Genomic DNA, 19,143 nt, shown 5'->3' on the forward strand with positions numbered 1-19,143 from the left:
TTCCTTCCATTCTTCCATCACTGTGTTCTCTGGTCTTCAGCCTCTTCTTTGTGTGTACCAATATGTGGTTTTTCCACACACTGAACTCTCTTTCCATTCTGAAAGTCAGTTTCCAAATCTGCAAAATTCAGACATGATAGTTCCTTTCTTATAGAGCTGTTGACAAGGATTAAATGAGAAGCTTCTTTTTAATTGAGGTATATAGTTGATTTATAGTATGTTAGTTCTAGTGTACAGCAGAGTGATTCAGATGTTTATATTCTTTTTCATTCTCTTTCATTTGGTTATTACAAGGTATTGAATATAGTTCCCTGGGCTATACAGTAGGACCTTGTTATTTATCTATTTTACATATAGTAGTTTGTATTTGCTATATCCCAAACTCCTAATGTATCCCTCCTCCTCTTTCCCCTTTGGTAACATAAATTTGTTTTTATGTCTGTCAGTCTGTTTCTGTTTTGTAAATGAGTTCATTTATATCATATTTTAGATTCTACATATAAGTGATATAGTATGATACTTGTCTTTCTCTTTCTGATTTACTTTCACTTAGTGTGATAATATCTCAGTCCATCCATGTTGCTGCAAATGGCATTATTTCATCCTTTTTATGGCTGAGTAGTATTCCATTGCCTGTGTGTGTGTGTGTATACATAATGGATATATATATATATCTATATATATACCACATCTTCTTTATCCATTCATCTGTCAATGAACATTTAGATTGTTGTAAATAGTGCTGCTCTGAACTTGGGATGCATGTAACTTTTCAAATTAGAGTCTTTTCCTGATCTATGCCCAGGAATAAGATTGCTAGATCATATAGCAACTCTACTTTTAATTTTTTGAGGACCCTCCATGATGTTTTCCATAGTGGCAGTATCAATTTAGATTCCTACCAAGAATGTGGGAGGATTCCCTTTTCTCCACACCCTCTCCAGCATTTATTGTTTGTAGACTTTTTGATGATGATCATTTCCCTATTGGTTCAGTGGTAAAGAGCCCACCTGCCAATGCAGGAGACATAGGTTCAATCCCTGGGTCAGGAAGATCCTCTGGAGAAGGAAATGGTAATCCACCCCAGTATTCTTGCCTGGGAAATCCCATGAACAGAAGGAACCTGGTGGGCTACTCTGTGGGGGTCGCAAAAGAGTCACATATGACTTAGCGACTAAACAACAATAATTCTGATTGGTGTGAAGTGATACCTCATTGTAGTTTTGATTTGCATTTGTCTAATAGTGAAGTTGAGCATCCTTTTTATGTGTCTGTAGGCCATCTGGATGTCTTTTTTGGAGAAACATCTAAGTCTCTACCCTAAATGAGATAACATTTTTTGAAAGGTTTAGCACAAATGGTGACTAGAACATAAAACGTAGTAACACTTATGCAATACATGCAGTTATTATTATCTAAGACAGTCTATTGTCTCTTGGGGAACTATACAGTCAGGGGAGGAGGATTCCTGGTTTATTCTGTTAGTCCAGGAACGTTCAAAGCAGTGTATTTCCATATCTAGAAGAGAAACGGATAAAAAACAACGAGTGCTGTGTTCAAATTAGACATAAAATAGAGCTTTCAAGGAGTGAGGATTAGTAAGCCCAGAGTAGTAAAATCATTTTTTTCTCCCCAAAAGTCTATATGAAGAAATACAGTATCTTGTAATTTGAATAGTTTAGCATGATCCTTTTTAAGGGCCCAGAGACAGATGAATTGGGCTCATTATCATATTTCCCATTATCTAAGTAATTATTTGAATCATTCACTGTTCACTGGACTTTTGGAAACAGGTATAGACTGTCAGGTACCCTGATGTCGCTTGATGATGATGGGTAATGATTAGCCGTATTATACTCAGAAAATTTATAGACAGAGAAAGTAAGGGATTTACCCCAATAACACAGTAGTGTCAGTTAGGTAGAGTTTGAACTGCTTTAGGAGCATAGCTATTTCTCTGACCTAGTGATGCTGCCTTTTTGGATCATCAGAGAGAAGGATGCATAGGAATCTCTGTAGTTCTTGCTCTAGAGTGCCTGAGTTTGCAAATCCTCGAATCATTTCTCCCTGATCTCCCATTTTTCTAATGAAAGAGCAGTACCATTCAGGTAAAGAAGCACTCTCTAGAAATGGCTAGCAAATTGATTTTAACTGGAGTCCCACCTCTAACCAATTAGTGGTGGGATTTGAATCCAGGAAGTCTGGCTGTGAGGCTCAAGAATTTATCATCCAGCACTCCCAGCTTAAAAGACTCAACACCATGTGCTTCTCAGTATGTGACTCCTTTGGTAGCTGACAGTTTTCACACTGTGTCACCATAGGGTACCTGGTATCCTAAGATTCTCCCAGCCCCCAAGCCAAACCAGAGTCTGTATTCTGTTGTTTTTCAGTCACTAAGTCTTGTCCAACTCTTTGCGACCCCATGAATTGCAGCATGCCAGGCTTCCCTGTCCTTCACTATCTTCCAGAGTTTGCTCAAACTCATGTTCATTGAGTCAACGATGCCACTGTATTTTTTACAGACTCCTTTTGCTCATATCAAATCACCTGGGGCAAGTCACTTGACCATCCTATATCTCAGCTTCATCACCTTTAAAATGCAATAATAACTGCTTCCCCTCCCACATTACCTGGCTGCTATTCGTGTTCAAAAGAGACAATATTGTACAAATTGGAACTTTATCAACATTCTAAAGAATTAGAACAAGAACAGGCTGGGAAATGTTGAGTTTTCTTGTGGGGGTTAGGATCTCGTCTACCTCTGCCCTGCAAGTGACTCAATTCAGAGCCCCAATGTCATGACTAAGGATGGTCTCAAATATCTCAGACCACTTAAGGAGCCAGTTCTCAACAGCATTTCAAATGACATCAACTTCAGAATGGGAAATAGTGCCTGAGAGTGATCAGTGAGTGGGGAATCTGAGGCAGGAGGGAGAGAAGGGAACATATCTGAGCCTAGCCTCCCCTTTCCTTCACCTCCAAGCTCCCTAGCTCCTACCTCCACCTGCTGGCTGGGCAACCCAGTTTAAGAAGGCAGCAAATGCATCTCTAGTTGTTGACCAGCAGGGGTCACTGCAGAGTGAGCAGTGCTCTCAGGCACTGTCACAAGCAGGCTGGCAAATATCCAAATCCAAGTGTAGATACATTTCTGGAAGGATGCTCGGTTACTTCAGAGTTCGCACTGCCTTCCTCCTACCCTTTCTCTCATATTCTCCTCCTATTTTCTTTTAAGGAATTTAGAAGTTCACAATGGTGCCCTGGTCCCTTGGGTCCCCATGGCTATCACCATCAGCAAGAAGCACAAGTTTATTCCCGCCATGTCCAAGACGCACTGCCAGGAGCTGGGAGGCCTTTAAGACTTGGCAAAGCCTCCTTCCAAGGAATGTGAGGTCTGGGGAATGGGAGTAACAACTCTGCTGAGATAAAAGGACTCCAGGGGAGAGATGGGCTAAGGGGGTCCGGAATGTCTTTCTTATTGAAAACCCTGGGGGTGAAGGACAGAAATTCTGCCCAGATCCTCTGCCTCTAGGTCTTATTGTGATTCTAAACTTCCACTTTCTGGGATTAGGGTTGGACTGGGAGGGGGTAGAAGATGGAGAGAGAGACAGAAAAGTAACTATCCCCCTATAATCCCCCGATTTCCCCCTCAGATCCCTCCCCCAAGACCTTTCTTCTCCAAATGGGACTTCCCTCCTGAGACATGCAGTATTAAGAAAAAGTGGCTGCAGCAGAGTTCCCCGGGACTGCATGGGATGGGGCGGGGTGGGGCACTCTTTCCTTTGGATGAGTTCGGCAGCGGGACGTTGGGCTGGCTGGCTGTGAGGCACAAAAAGACATCCTTTAGAGCCACAGGCACAGATGTAACGCTGCACTCCTCTGCGGGCGGGGCCAGCTCGGCAGATGGCGAGAGGCCGAACTGGTGAGGGATTGTCCATCAAATGGCACTTTCTGGGTGGTGAGGATCTCGCTTGGTACCCAGGCTCAAAGAGGAATTCAGAAGACTCCACCCCTACCCCCTTGCTGCTGTAGACAGTCCCTCTCAGAAGTGAGGCGGGGTGCGGGGGTGCGGGTTGACTTGGGTGGGTTGATTTAAGTTTTTTCTACCTCCCTCAATAGAGGATCTTCTACAGGACTTACGAAGGGGTTGGGTAGGGAGGTGGCCCGACCCAGAGGGCACCCAAGAAAGGGTTGGGGGGAAGTCCGCAACGGAGGGGGAGACGAGGGAGCCGGAAAGCAAGATCTCACGCCTGGTTCAGTTCGGGTGCCGGCAATGCTTTTCTCAAGGGTCAGCGCTGCAACTCCGTAGCCGCGGGGCCCTGGTGACAGGCGCACGCCCCGCCCTTTCTCCTCCCTAGACCTGCGGGCTTTTGTTATGCAGATGGCGGCGGGAGGCTGAGAAGGAGGCGGAGGGAGTGGGTGGGGAGGAGGAGAGGCGGAGAGGGGGGAGGAAAGTGCAGCTCGCGCGACCAGCCTCCTCTTCCAACGTCACATTGTGAGAGAGACAAAACCCGGGCGCGCCGGAGCTCACACGCGCACGCACACACAGACGACCCCGGCGCCTCTTCTCTCCAGCGCTGCCGAGAAACCCAGTCCTCCCTTCCTTTCCTGGGGCGCGGAGGCTCCGCCAGTCAGAGCGCAGCCCAGAGCCGACCCAGAAAGCGAAGAGAACCGGCGGACAAGCCTTCTTTCTCCTCTGCTGGCCCGGGCTGAGGCTCCCCATCCCCCGCCCTGAACCCCTGTCTTTCGCACCCCACCCTTCTCGGTTTCACACGGACAGGGACCGAGCCCGGTGTGCCCCCTTTTGGAATCCACGTTTCAGCACTTCGGACAGCGCCCGGGAACCCCGGGCCCTTTGGGTTGGCTATGGCGAGCGTTCAGCAAGGAGAGAAGCAGCTTTTTGAGAAGTTCTGGCGAGGAACCTTTAAAGCTGTGGCCACCCCGCGTCCAGAGAGCATCATTGTCGCCAGTATCACGGCCCGCAAGCCGCTGCCAAGGTAATGACCTCCTGCTTAAGAGGGGAGACCCTGGCAGTCCCCCTTTCCTGGCCTGTGCCCCAAGCCCTGAGGGGTGGATGCAGGCAGCTGGGCCAGGGCGCCTGTCTTTCCCATCACTACTCTGTATCTCCCGCTGGAACATGGGAACTAATTGCTTGTGTGAGGTGGAAGCTGTTGAGAAGGGACAGAGAGTCTTTAGGAGGAGCAACGCTCAACCGGCTGACCTGGCAGCCGCTGTTTGAGAGGTTTTGCTGTCTCTGGGTAGATAGTGGTAGTGGGAGATGACTTGACTGAGAAACTTTTCTTGGTATCACAGAGCTCCGAGGACTGGGGGTGAACAAATGATGGAATTGAGGCAGTCGGGGATGCTGTACAAGAAAAGATGAAGATTGAACTAGCTCAAGCCTTGTTCAGAGACAGCAGCACATTTCTATACTCAGCTCAGAAACTAGGGAGCTCTGAATGTTTTGACAAAAGCCCATATGCTGTTCCCTCAAATACACCCTAAACAGCACCCTCCTCTTTGCCTTTCTGGCTATTGGTGCTGTTGAATTATCTAGTCTCCAGCATCCAAAACCAGGACTCTGGGCTCAAGAGTCAGGGAGGAGCTCCCAAGATCATGAAGATGATCTCAGAAGAGTTTAACCTGTTTTTTCAAAAAGAATCTGATTGCTTCGAACTCAGGCAAAAGAGCCAGTCCTTATGTGGTGGTAGAGTAGTGTGATGGAGGGAGGATGAGGGAAGAAATGAAAGAAGAGCAGAAAGAGGGTGAAGAAGATGTGGGGTGAAACAGAGGAGGTTGGGTGCAATGGAAGCATTCCAGGACAGAGAAAACCCAATTCTTTTCATAAATCATTCAGTTTAGAGGAGTTTGGGAATGAAAGGAAGAAGGCTGTGCCCTCTGTCAGGAAAAATCAAGGCTATATGAAAACTCATCTTTTGCTGGTGTTGGATGAGTGGTTGGGTGGGAAAAAAAGAAAGAAGTGGTCCAGGGAAGACCACTTAGAGGATTTATTAATCCTGGCAGGCTTCATTAGGGAGTAGATTGAAAACGTGTCTGGGAAAGGGCTTCAGACAGAATGTCTGGTCTGGCATAGTTGCATCTGAACTTTCCAGCGGGTGTACAGTGGAGGACCGATGGGGAGTCATATCTTAAGAATCAAACTCAGACTGGAGAACTTTTCATAGTCTGATAGGGACCTGGCTCATACAGGTCTTTAGAAAAATGGGTGTCCTATGTTGGGGAAGGGTGGACTAGAAACACGACAGGCCAGCAGGATGTAGCAGGCTGTAAGTGGTGGCAGCAGAAGCGAGTGTTTGTGTTTGGGATGAGGGGATACCCTCTGACACAGGCTGGAGAAGAGGAACAATAACACGAAGTACCACCAAAAGCTGATGTTACTCTGCTTAGAAGGAGGTGCTTTGTAGAGAGCTTTGACGTCAGCGGTTTTATCTTCCTGGGTTTCTGCCATCCATTCCACCTTTGGAGTGCACCTACTGTTGGCAAATCAGTGCTGCCTTGGCCACAGAATATGCCCTTGTAGAAGGGACTAAAAGAAATTTCACTGGAAACTAGAAGTGTGGCAGTTGGTCCAGAGTCTTCCACATATTTCAAGGGTGCGGGAAGAGGATAGCAGATTCCTGGTGGTATTTTAATTCAGATAAGCATACCTTATGTCCACCTTGCTTGGTACCTTCACCTTTTGTCTGTCAGTCTGTTACTATAATGCCTTTTTTTCCTAGTCATACTCTCAATCATATTAATTGCTCACCAGGTTTCCCAACCGTCATGCTTTCTGAGGCTTTGTGCAAATCCTAATTTAATTCATATGAAACTCTTACAATAGCCAACCCTCCCCACCCAGATATCATTTCACTCCTGGTGTCTTTTAATGTCCCTAGTCTCCTACCCCCAGAAAACCCATTCCCAAGGTGAAAGTCTGAGCATTTAGCCCCTGAATTATATCATGCTGAAAGGATCATCTTATTACTTCTGTAACAGGCGTGGCCTTTCTATAGAACAGATTCCAGTTTTGTAGCTGTTACTCCTGGTTTGGGGTAGAGAGTGAGCAGGGAACATTTGTATTCAAGTCTTCAAGAAGGCTGGGTTGGAGTTGTCTCTACAAAACCTGAAACATCCCCATTTTCACCCACACCATCCACATCCAGTGATGGTCAGTTTCTATCTCCTTTGTAATGTTCTGTACTTACTTAACGGTAAAAGTATCATGTTTCTAAAGCAGAGTCCTTAGGAAGGAAAGGAACAGAGGCATAGGCATAGCATCATCTGGGCCCAGCAGCTTCCTCCACAGGCAGTCTGGGGACTTTGTCTCATCAGAAATGTTGTCTGCTTTCATGAATGAGGCCCAGCTCACAGTCAGCAGATCTGCCAAAAGAGCTGGGGAGGGGGGAGGATGAACCACCAGTCAGTCCTGTTTGTTATACACTTAATAGTTGTTTATGGATGAGGGCTACCCCCTGAATGAACTTCCCCAGGATATTTTAAGTCTGTTTCTGAAGATAATTTAGTACCAGGATAGAAGCTTACATTCAATTTGTTGATTTCATAGCAATATGCATACATCATACAACCTTTCTCCAAGCAAAGCATCCCCTGGTCCCCCTCCCTCTCCCCTTCTGTGAGGCATACTTGATGAGGCAATATCTTTATAATGTATCAAGTTGCAAGCAGATGTCTGACTCAAATGTCAGAACAGCGTAGCAGAGTGGGAGGCAGTATATCACAGTGGTTAAGAGCTCAGAACTGAGCTTCAGAGGTACCTGGATTCCCTGCTTCTGCCATTTAGCCAAGTGCCTTAGGCAAGTAGCTCTACCTAGTTGAGCCTATTTTGTCAGCTTGAAAATAGAAATAACAATAGTAGCCATCTCAAGCAGTGAGTTAGGAGAATTGAGTCAGGTGAAGCACTTCCTACAGTGTGAGGGTCATAGTGATTGTTTAATACACATTGATTGTGTTTTTCCTGTCTATCCATTTCTCCCACTAATAATGCTGACCATAAAAATTGTGAGTTTTAAACTCCTAACAGGTAACTGCATTGAGATGGAGTGGGTAGGATGAGAGCAGTCCAATATTTTCCTCCCTAAGTTCCTGAATTTCCTTCCCTGGGGGAATGTTGGGCTTCCCAGGTGGTGCTAGTGGTAAAGAATCAGCCTGCCAATGAAGGAGATATAAGAGCTGTAGGTGCGACCCCTGGGTCAACCCACTCCAGTGCTCTTCCCTAGAGAATCCCATGGACAGAGAAGCCTGGGGGGCTACAGTCCATGGTGTCGCAAAGAGTCGGACACGACTGAAGCGACTTAGCACTCGGGGGAAGGTTAGCTGCTTTCTGATCCAACACTTTCAGTTGAGGGTGGTTGGAGGGCTGATGAAGAAATGTCTGAATTCAGAATTGATTGGTACAATATCCTTATGGATTATCCTTTCAGATTGTATAGGGATGACCAAGCACTGGCAGTTTAGCCAAGGTTCTAACTCCTTAAAAACCATAGTTTTAATCCCTTAGTCCATCAAATCTAGAGTGACTATATAATTTGTAGTTCATATCAAAGGTTAAAAGGGTCATCTGTGAGCGGTTATTCCCAGGATGGAAGTTCTAACGGGGGCTATCCCAGGCAAACCTCACCACCTACCAGGTGGAAGAAAGCCAGCATGAACCAACAAGGTACTTGGGGTGTATGAGACTGCCTCTTCTGACCCTACCGAAGAAGTATAGTAATTTTCCTGGCACTCATTAATTCTCTTTTTAAATTCCTTAGCCCAGAAAAGTTTGTATCCAAGAAGTTTAGTCTCAAAGTGGGAAATCTAGTGTTGCAGGCCAACTCAAACTGTAATAATAATCATATCAATGAAGAGTAGTTGAAGACAATAAATATGTAACTCTTTTCTGTAGTTAGCATATCAATTGTTCATAGATACAGGAGTATTTGTAAAGGGCTAGAGAAGTGACCTCCCCTTAAATAAAGTAAGCATTCCCTTTCCTATTTTTTTGGCAAGCTATTAATTTTATTCAAAAATCCTTCCCATGCAGAATAGTCCAGAAGCAGATTTCAGCCCAGTTCCTGTCTAAAGGATCATAAATTCCAAACTATCAGAGATTTTACTGCATAAAGGGAAAGATGGCCAAATTGTTAGGCAGGGAAAATGCCTTTGAATCATTTAATTCAAGACTCCTCTTCATGCCAAGAGATCAGTTAGCACATTTGTGCTGACTCTGTCTTTGGGAGCAGAGTAAGGGGCTGATGGGAGGCGATTTCCTGTGGTTAAGAGCCAATAGACAAAGGTCAGGGAAAATGCTTGTCCAGCGATGAATGAACGTTTTCTCTGCAAAGGGAATGTTACTGTTTGGGTCAAACCTTTCTCCTTCTGAAAGGTGAAATTTGGTGAATGGTGTACAGGGTCAGTGAGGGGATCACTTCTGACACTGCCGTATTCACTTGGCAACCGTGCTGTCTTAGAGACCCGGGCTGCGGTAAGTGTTCAATGAAATTTACATGCATTAATTGAATGAGTACACGTGGCCCAAGCCCAGCATCAGATTAGCCCTCTCCCAGCCCCAACCCCATTCTGACAGGTTGAGGACACTGGTCAGTGCAACCTGGGAGACAGACAGACAGACAGACACACATACACACACATGCACACACACACTGCAAATAGATTTGACTCTGGCAACCCCCTCCAGTATTCTTGCCTGGAGAATCCCCATGGACAGAGGAGCCTGGCGGGCTACAGTCCAGGGGGTTGCAAAGAGTCAGACATGACAGGGATTAAGCACAGCACAGCACAGCACAGTGTCAGAATGAAGCTCTAAATATAGAGATCTGTGTGGTTGGGTGAGTGGCCGTGTAGGCCCGTCCATGGACGGGAGGTTGAACTTAATCCCACCTGGAAGTACTTTCCAAACCTGTATGAGTCCCTGTATAACTCCAGGCCACCATAGAGGGGGGGACATCTCTTCTGTCCTATAAATGAGAATGAAAGTCTGGGTTAGGTGCCTTCCGCTCCATGGGCACCTTGGTCATCCTGCAGGGGCACTACACATTTTTAAAACTATCCTTTCTTTCAGAGTGGCTCAATTTACCTTCCTGTGAGGAAGAAGAGTTTGCAGGGGCTTGGCAAAACCAGAGTTCAATACTTACTTATTACTAAGACTTTCTCTGAGGTGTGAGAGACTATTTCTGGGGTGGAAGACGTAGGGCAATGAGGGGCCTGGGCTCTGAAGTCAGATGGACCTAGTCTGACATCCTGCAAGGCTACTTCCTAGCTTTGGAATCTGCTAGTCATTCTACCTCTCCATGCCTCAGTTTCCCCATCGATAAAATACTCATCTCACGGGGTTGTGGTGAGATCATTCTCACTACAGTTACCTAAAAGAGCCAGTGGAGATTTGTACAGAGCTGTTTTAAAAATCCAACAGGCCCCCAAGGCAAACTAATTAAAAGAATTGTTTCCTTTTACTGTTTGCAGACACTCACTGGCTCTAGTGGCTTTTGGCAAGCGCCCTGACCTTCTCAATCTCAGTTTCCTCATCCTTACAATGGGGCTAATAATAGCAGCCACCTCCAAGAGCTGTTGGGAGGACTGAATGAACCAATTTATGGAAAGCTGCTGTCTGGCACGCAGTGAGGGCTCCATCAATGTTAGCTCTTACAATTAATAATAAATGATCGTTCTTATTATTACTATGTGCCAGGCCCATCAGGGAGAAAAAGATGAATGAAATGCAGTCTTTTCATTTGAGGGCCTTGGAATTTAGCAGCAATGGGAGACATAAGCATGAGTGTATGTGAGTGAGGCAGTCTTAGCACTATAATGTAGATAGGAATAAAGAAAGGGGAATGTGGAAAGTCAGAGAAAGAGATCCTCAGTGAAGCTTGGAACCCTTGCTTATCATCATACAGTAATCATTAGTTATCTCAGCTGTGAAATGGGAATGATTCTTTTATTTCATCAGTATTACCTACAAATGCAAGGAATGATCAGAATGAATAAGGCCTTTATCCCTTGTAGAGTATCAAGAAAGAGCTTTTCTTTTCCCAGAACCTTTTTATGGGGCTAAACTCTAAGGTGGGGGGAGTGGGGGGCATTATTTGTGGGGATCTTAGTCAGTGCTAATGAAGGGGGCCTGCAGGAAGGAACTGCCCTTAAAATCTCCCAATTCCCCTGTCAGCAGCTCAAGGATACAGTCTCGAGCTTGGACCATTAGGTTTCTTGTCCTTCATGGTCCAGTTCTGGCTAAAACGAAATCCAGTCTGCATTCCTCAAGCGGCCACCGACGGTGGGGAGATCAGAGTGAGCCCGTACATGTCAAAGAGAAAATAAACCAATGGGGAATGAATGCACAAAGTGGAAGAAGCTGCATGTGACTAAAAACCAAAGCCATACTTTCATTCATTCATTCAGCAGATTTCTTGAACTCCTTCTCAGTACAACAGTGAATAGTATGAAGCCCCCTGCTCTCATGGAGGAGAAAAATAATAAAGAAATAATATAAGGTCAAGTGGTAGTAAGTGCTTAAAAGAAGAATAAAGCAGAGCAAAGGGCTAAAGGGTGAGGGAGGGGATGGCATTATTGGATGGGAGTGGGCCAGGGACCTGGAGAAGGGAAGGAGTCAGCCATGAGGATTACTGGGGGAAAGTGTTTGTGGGAACAGAACATACAAAGGCCCTGAGGTGGAGCAGTTTGATATATTTGACGAATAACAAGGAAGTTGATGTGGGCGGAGCAGATTAAGTGTGGAGGAGACTGACAGATGACTCCCTAGACATAGGCAGGAAACAGATCAAGCCTTGTAAGACATTTAAGGACTTACCAGGTCCTCAACACCTAGGCTAGGAGGATGGAGGGAGGTCCCAGGGGCAGTCAGGGACCCAGGTCTGATCTGCTTCTCTTGGCTCCTCTCTCCCGACTCTAATGCAGCCAGGGATGACTTTGAACAGCAGAGTCAGCTTAGCTGGGCCCCTCCATGCATTATAGACAAGCATGAAATTTACAATCTCTCTGATTGTGATCAATCAGATTAGGAAATTGAAAAAGACACTGTTGAGACTTCCAAATAGCAGTGGCAAATCTTGTTCCCATAGTAGTGAGGGTTTGCTGTATCTCTCATATCCATGCGTGCAAATCTAGACTATTTCTCTCATCTTGCAGCCCCCCAGTCTCCCTTCACTGCACACCCTTGAAGCTACAGCCTATGTGTGCTCTTTCTCTCTCTCTCTCTCGGTCTCTTTCCCTTCCTCCATCTCCATTGGAGATTTTGCTGAGGGAGCTCCCATATGCCACCAGCCTGTACGTAGAGCTCTGTGAAATAAAACACAGAATTAAGATGTCATAGAGACAAAGCCAAACCAAATACAGGAACAATGCTGAACCCTAAAACAGTCATTAAGTAACTCACGTCTACATGTGTCTGTTCAAAACAAATATTAAAATCCTCTGGACGCAAATGTCTCTCATCAGGAGAATCCCCTAATTGCCAGATTCCCTGGGCTTTACATCCTGTTGACAGGTTCGCTGAGCAGAAACACCAACGGATCACTGTACTCTAGCTTCATTAAAAGTTAAGCTTAGGCAAGTGAGCTGGAATTTTACAAGACAGTTACCACTCCTACGGGAAGAGAGGTGCCATCTGGGCCTGACATATGTGTATTCATGATATGTGTGTGCATTCTCTCATGGTGGGAATGTGTGTGCCAAGCTCCTTATGTTATTATGTGCCTAGCCCTGTGCTAAGCATGTTTCATCTGTCATCTGATTCCATCCTCACAGTAACTTAAAGAGAGAGGTATTTTTAAAACCCATTTTTACAGATGAGGAAACTGAGGCTTAGAGAGTAGATGTGACTTGCTCATGGGTATGTGGATGGTAAGAGTCATAATTGGGATAAAAGCCCAGAGCTCTCAACGGATACATTTATACTTAAGTGCCCTAGGTGGCTAAGTGGTAAAGAATCTGCCTGCCAATGCAGGAGGCACAAGAGACTTCAATTCGATACCTGGTTCAGGAAGATCCCCTGGAGTAGGAAACTGTAACCCACTCCAGTATTCTTGCCTGGAAAATTCCATGGACAGAGGAGCCTGGTGAGCTACAGTCCATGGGGCTGGGAAGAGTTGGACATGACTGACCCCACACACACACACACACACACACACACACTTTGCAGAAGAGGAAAACTGAGACCAGAGAGGTGAAGTGTGTCTTGTCCAAGGTCACATAGTTTATAAGTATGAAACCAGGATCTTAACTCAGGTCTGCCCAATGGCACTATGTTCTTCTCTGCCTGCAGCACATCCTGTCACTGTAGTTCAGATAAGGTCATGGGTGTTTTTGTTTTGTTTTAATCATCTCATTTTATGTCCAATCAGCTTAGGTAGTTGCCATTGTTGTTCTCCCATCTCACACCACTGTCAGTAACTCTGTCTTCCTCTATCCTTACCCTCCTTACCCATCTTCATATCAAGCTAGAGGAACCTCTCTGAAAAGTAACTCAAACTTCCTACCCTCATCTAAAGCCCTCCATTACTGTCCCTTGGTTGGTAGAACTTTAGGCCCTTGGTAACTCCCAGCCATGGTACCACTCCTGCCCACCTCCCCCAAGATCATTTTAAAATGCTCCATCTGCATTATTAATAATAGCTAGGACATGGAAACAACCTGGATGTCCATCAACAGATGAATGAATAAATAAGCTGTGAGATATATATAGATATAGATATATATAATGGTATATTACTCAGTCATAAAAAGGAATGTGTTTGAGTCCGTTCTAATGAGGTGGATGAACCTAGAGACTATTATGCAGAGTGAAGTAAGTCAGAAAGAGAAAACAAATATCATATATTAACGCATATATATGGAATCTAGAAAGATGTTACTGATGAACCTATTTGCAGGGCAGCAGTGGAGACACAGACATAGAGAACAGACTTGTGGACACAGCAGGGGAAGGAGAGGGTGGGACGAATTGAGAGCATAGCATGGAAACATGTACATTACCGTATGTAAAATGAATAGCCAGTGGGAATTTGCCATATGACACAGGGAGCTCAACCCAGTGCTCTGTGACAATCTAGAGGGGTAGGATGGGACAGGAGGTGGGAAGGAGGTTCTAGAGGGAGGGGACATATGTATACCATGGCTGATTCTTGCTGAAATATGGCAGAAGCGAACACAATATTGTAAAGCAATTATCCTCCAATTAAAAATAAATAAATAAAATACTGTTTGTCACTCCATCTGGTCCAGCTGCATCCCATTCCCTTTAGTTCCTCAAATTTCCCATGCCTTTCCTGCCACAGGACCTTTGCACATGATACCAAGAAAGCACTCTCTCTCCCCTGGTGCCTAATTTACACCTACTCACTCTACTTTCAGATCTCAGCTCAAATGTCATCTCCTTAGAGAATCCTCCCACAATTCTCTAGACTAGGTCACACCCAACATTAACTTTCTTATCAATGTAGTACCTCTCTTGAGTCTAAACAAATTTGTAATTTTATGCTGATTTATGGGATCATTTGAAGAAGGAAATGGCAACGCACTCCAGTATTCTTGCCTGGAGAATCCCGTGGACAGAGAAGCCTGGTTGGCTGCTGTCGGTAGGGTCGCACAGCGTCAGACACGACTGAAGCGACTTAGCATGCATGCATGCATGGGATCATTGGTTGAAGTGTACCTCTTCTAACAGACTGAAGAGGATGGGGACTGTGTCAACTTGTTCATTGGTTTATCTCTTTCACTCGATACATACCAGGGGGTCAAACAAATGTTAATTAATTGCATGAATTGTAACTCTTTTTCCCAAGCAAATCATTTTCACACCTAATAGTGTGAACAATATAGAATTTCCAGTATTCAAAAACAGCAGTGTTTCCTTTGATTCTTAGAAGAGCCCTTTGAATTACTGAGGGTAGAGGCCATGTCTGTCTCATTCTTTGCTCTATCTCAGCATCTAGAACAGTGGCCCATGTTTGGGGGATCTTTAAATGTTTGTTGAGTGAATAGTGGAGGGTATGCAAATATAAGAGCATGGTACAGGTAAGGAAACTCAGAGACATACACATGTACATCATCAGAATTTTAGAGCTAAAGGATTTTAGAGATCATCCAGTCTCCTCATTTTTCATGTGGAGGATGAAGGGATATGTTTTATAGTATTTATAATTATTGGAACAACTGTACAGGTATAATTTATAAATATACTTATATGAGGGTTTCATTCTCAAAAATTTCTTACTGAGAGAGATAAGATATCAAAAGATCTCTGGGGTCCGCTCACATAATTCTTCATTTTGCAGATGGGGAAACCGAGACCCACAAAAGGGGAAGGATTTGCCCAAGGCCTTTACATAGTCTGAATCAGCCTGGGTGAGCTCTGGGTTCAGTGACGTGCTACTTGAGAGCATTATGTCACAGTTTGTGTGTTAGCTTCCCTGCTGTGATCAGGCCATCAGACACCACTCTCTTTCTCCTGCCTCTCGCTGTGAGATGTGGCATCCTGCCCCATGAAGTCCTCTTATGGCATATGCTGCCCGAAGCCTGGTCTGGGGATCCTGAAGAGACGTCCATCTGTACTCAGCCTGTGTCTCACAGAGCAGGTGAACAGCTCTGGCTGTTCCTGGGATCATATTTCAGAGCTTTCAGCCAGTAAGGAGGCTTTTCTTTAGCCAGCCTCCCTTTCAAGGCCAGATGGCAGGTGGTTCTGGGGCCCAGCCCACTCCCATAGAGGGTAGGTAGGCTCAGGGCAACTCTTTAAATGTGGACAGTTGTTTCTAACAGGAAGCCACCACAACAATAGCACATCCTAGTGATCAGCTCTTGGTAAGTCAGTGTCAGTTCACTGTGGCGTTTAGTCTGCAGTCAAGTTGGAAGGGCCATAGGGGACATTTGAGGAACTTGAGTGCAGCCTCTTTATTTTATAAGTGGGGAGACAGGGGCACAGAGAATGTAAAGGACAATTTTTGGAACATCAGAATGTTAATGCCAGAGGTACAGGTGACATATGGGTCACCCGACACCTAGTTCTAAGATGCCACACTGCTCAGAGTTCTTTGAAGAAGGCAGAAAAATTAATTTATTCCCATTTTACAAATGGGGCAATTGAGGCTCAGAGACATGAAATGACTTGCCTTAAAGTAACATCATGAAATAATGACACATTATTATTGTGGTGGCAGTGGTAGTGGTGGTTTAACTATTACTGTTGGTCTCATTTGAGTCTCACAACAGTTAAGAGACTGTTTTATGTGCATTTTGCAGAAGAAGAAACTGAGGCTCAAGGCCTTGTAAAGACCCAGAATAAATGCCAGGTCTCTTGATTCCAAGTTCAGTGTCCCCATCCTACTGCAGAAAAAAAAAGTGTAATCCAAGAAACTTGTGCCCTGAGTGTGGATCCACTAGGCAAGGGGAGGACAGGTACGACCACCTCTGGTCATTGACCAGGCTGCATTACCAGTGTCACCCCCTTGAAGCCCCTTTCTTTCTCTATACTGAGTGTACCAGCCTCAGGCCCTTTTCAGCTGCCCCAGTGTATGTCTTTTCCTGAGTGGAGACATTCCCTTAGAGTGACATCCCTTTTAATAGCCAAGGAGGGAAGGAGAGTTTGGAGTAGGACCCCAAAAGTGCAAGGGGGAGCTCAGAGCTCAGGAGCCTTAGGAGGAAACTTACCTCATCATTGCAGGGGCCCAACAGAGGGAAATCAGTCTCCAAACTTCAGTGGATGAAGCGTAAGTCTAGAAACTTTCCTTCTTCCACAGGAAAGGTTATGTATAACCCCTCCCCCAAGAAAAGACATGTCGCCGCTATGAGAGACTATAGTGCCACCACTATAAAAGACACTTAAGAGTCTTTTCATCCCACACTAACTTCATTTTATGGAAGGAATCCAACCCAGAGTAGTTAAGTAACTTGCCTACAGCCACACAAGCAATTAGTGCCATAGACAGTGGGTTCATCACAGAGCATTAGTGGGTTCTAGGGAAGAGGAAAAGAACCAATATGATTGCCATCCACTGCCTGTACCCATCCCCATCCCAAAACACTGGCTGGACCTACAGTGTCTATGGCCTACACCCTGGACCTACAGTGTTTATGGTCCTCTAGTAAATCAGCTCTCAGACTAACCCCAGTGGTGGTCTGAATGCAGGAACTGCAGACTGTGGTCTAAGTGCTCCTAGATGTTTTGATGTTTTCCAGTTTGTGGCTTGGGCAAGATGCCATCAAAGCCACCTGATGTTTGCTATCCCCACTGTGGTCCACAAGTCCCTGTTTCCTTCCCTCTCCTTGGAAAGTCGTCCTGCTCAGCATGCTCCTCCACCCATCCTGCTCATCCAACCCTAAGGAAGGCATCAACTCCCATTCCATTTGCCAAGAAAACGCTGCTGTGACACATGTCAAAGGAGAAGTGTTACACAGTTGGATGAGTTCTGGCTCTGTAGTTAATAAGCTTCAGTTTGAATTCTATCCCACCGTCTATTAGCTGTGTGATTTTGAGCAAGTCACGTCACTCCTCTGAGTCTCAGTGCCCTCGTCTGTGTCATGGTGACGGAAATCTCTAACTTGAATAATTGTTGGTTCCTGGTTTGACTATTTGGAATGGTTGCCCTAGGACATTAAGGCTTATGTTCAACAGAGAATAATTTTGGTAGAGGAAAAGTACCAAAAGTCAATGTGATTATTCTCCTAAATCTCAGAGCTCATGGGTTCCTATTATACAGATGGAGAAAGTAAGACTCAGAAAGGAAAAGGTACTTGCCTGTCCAGAGTCAAATAGTGAATCAGAACTCAGGTCCCCTCACTCCCAAGATTCACTCCTCTGCCTCACGGAGCTCATGAATGTCAGTGTTTCAACTCTTCATCTATCAAAGTTTTAACTCCTAACCATAGTTTCTGAGTACTTACTATATGAAAAATGCTTTATCTGCAGTATATCACTTAATCCATTGAACTCTAAGGCAGTTGGATATTATGACAATTTCCATTTTGTAGATGGGACAATTAAGGATCAGAAGGTAAGTAACTTGTCTAAGCTCACATAGCTAAATGATGTCAGAAGTGCCATTTGAATCCTGTGCTGGTAACTCTTACTAGCTCTGGCTGGAAATACCTGCTCTGCCAATCTCCTGGTATAGCAAGGAAAGGTCAAAAAAATTAGGGGCACCATATGGAAACAAGGAAGTTCTTGACAAGCTGTTTACATTGTTCCATCCCAGTGCCACAGTGATGCACGAGAGAGAATATAACTCAAGATGTATGTCCACTAGTACTGCCAAATTTTATTTTGGGGTGAGCAAACTCACTGAAGGAGTTTGATGCTACATTAATGAAGCAGCTTTCCTGGAAGCAAGTTTCCCTAGGGAAGAAAGGGAGATAAACAAAGAGAATAAGTTTTTCTTGAGTGAGAAATTTGCGGCTTATAATTGTAATAACTACCCCAAGCTGACCTGTTTAGGTGCTTCCATTATGCAATCATGGTCATTCTTCACAGGCACAATACTTCATGCTTGCTGTGAACTTGACTGACACACCTACCTATCCATCCATTAACGCATCATCTATTCCTCTGTCCATTTATTTATACATCCACGACCTAGTCATCCATCCATCCATCCATCTACCCTGCATTCATCCATTGATCAAGGAACCATTAGTTTATTTATTCATGATTTCATCCACCCATTTATGTATTCTCCAGCTGTTTGTTCCTTCATCCTTTCTCTAACTATTTTCTTCTCCAACCCATCGATTCATTCAGTCAACCAACCAACCAATATTTATTGAGCACCTACTTTGTGCCTTCTTCACCATTTCCCTGTATTTATGGTAAAGTAAGTTTTAGTAATTTCATTTAACAGATGATAAGAAATAGCAGCTTAAATAATTTATTTTTCAATACCTTACAGGCATAAATCCTGGTTGAACTTGTTCTCCCAATCCTAGTTCTCTTTTAAGACACCTGAAACATCGTGGTCCCAAGGAATTTAGACAACTTAGATTTGTTTGTTTTTCTCTGAGGCCTTTTGCTATTGAGATTTAAATGATTGTACTTATTCATTTTTATCAGAAACAAAGAATCACAATTGCTATGATCCTTTTTTAAAACTTGTACAAAGGGATTTCACATCTGAAATC

General features: G+C 44.6%; 1 protein-coding gene across 1 annotated transcript in view; it reads left to right on the forward strand.

Annotated features, from left to right (window-relative positions):
* Positions 1–4,863: 4,863 nt before the first annotated feature.
* SRRM4 (serine/arginine repetitive matrix 4) overlaps positions 4,864–19,143 on the forward strand; it is a 160,805-nt gene continuing 146,525 nt past the window's right edge. Inside the window, exon 1 of the mRNA XM_061140847.1 lies at positions 4,864–4,994. Within this exon, the coding sequence (XP_060996830.1) occupies positions 4,864–4,994 (131 nt within the window). The remainder of the gene's footprint in view (positions 4,995–19,143) is intronic.

Source organism: Dama dama, chromosome 5 (assembly GCF_033118175.1).
Source record: "Dama dama isolate Ldn47 chromosome 5, ASM3311817v1, whole genome shotgun sequence".
Classification (NCBI taxonomy): Eukaryota; Metazoa; Chordata; class Mammalia; order Artiodactyla; family Cervidae; genus Dama; species Dama dama.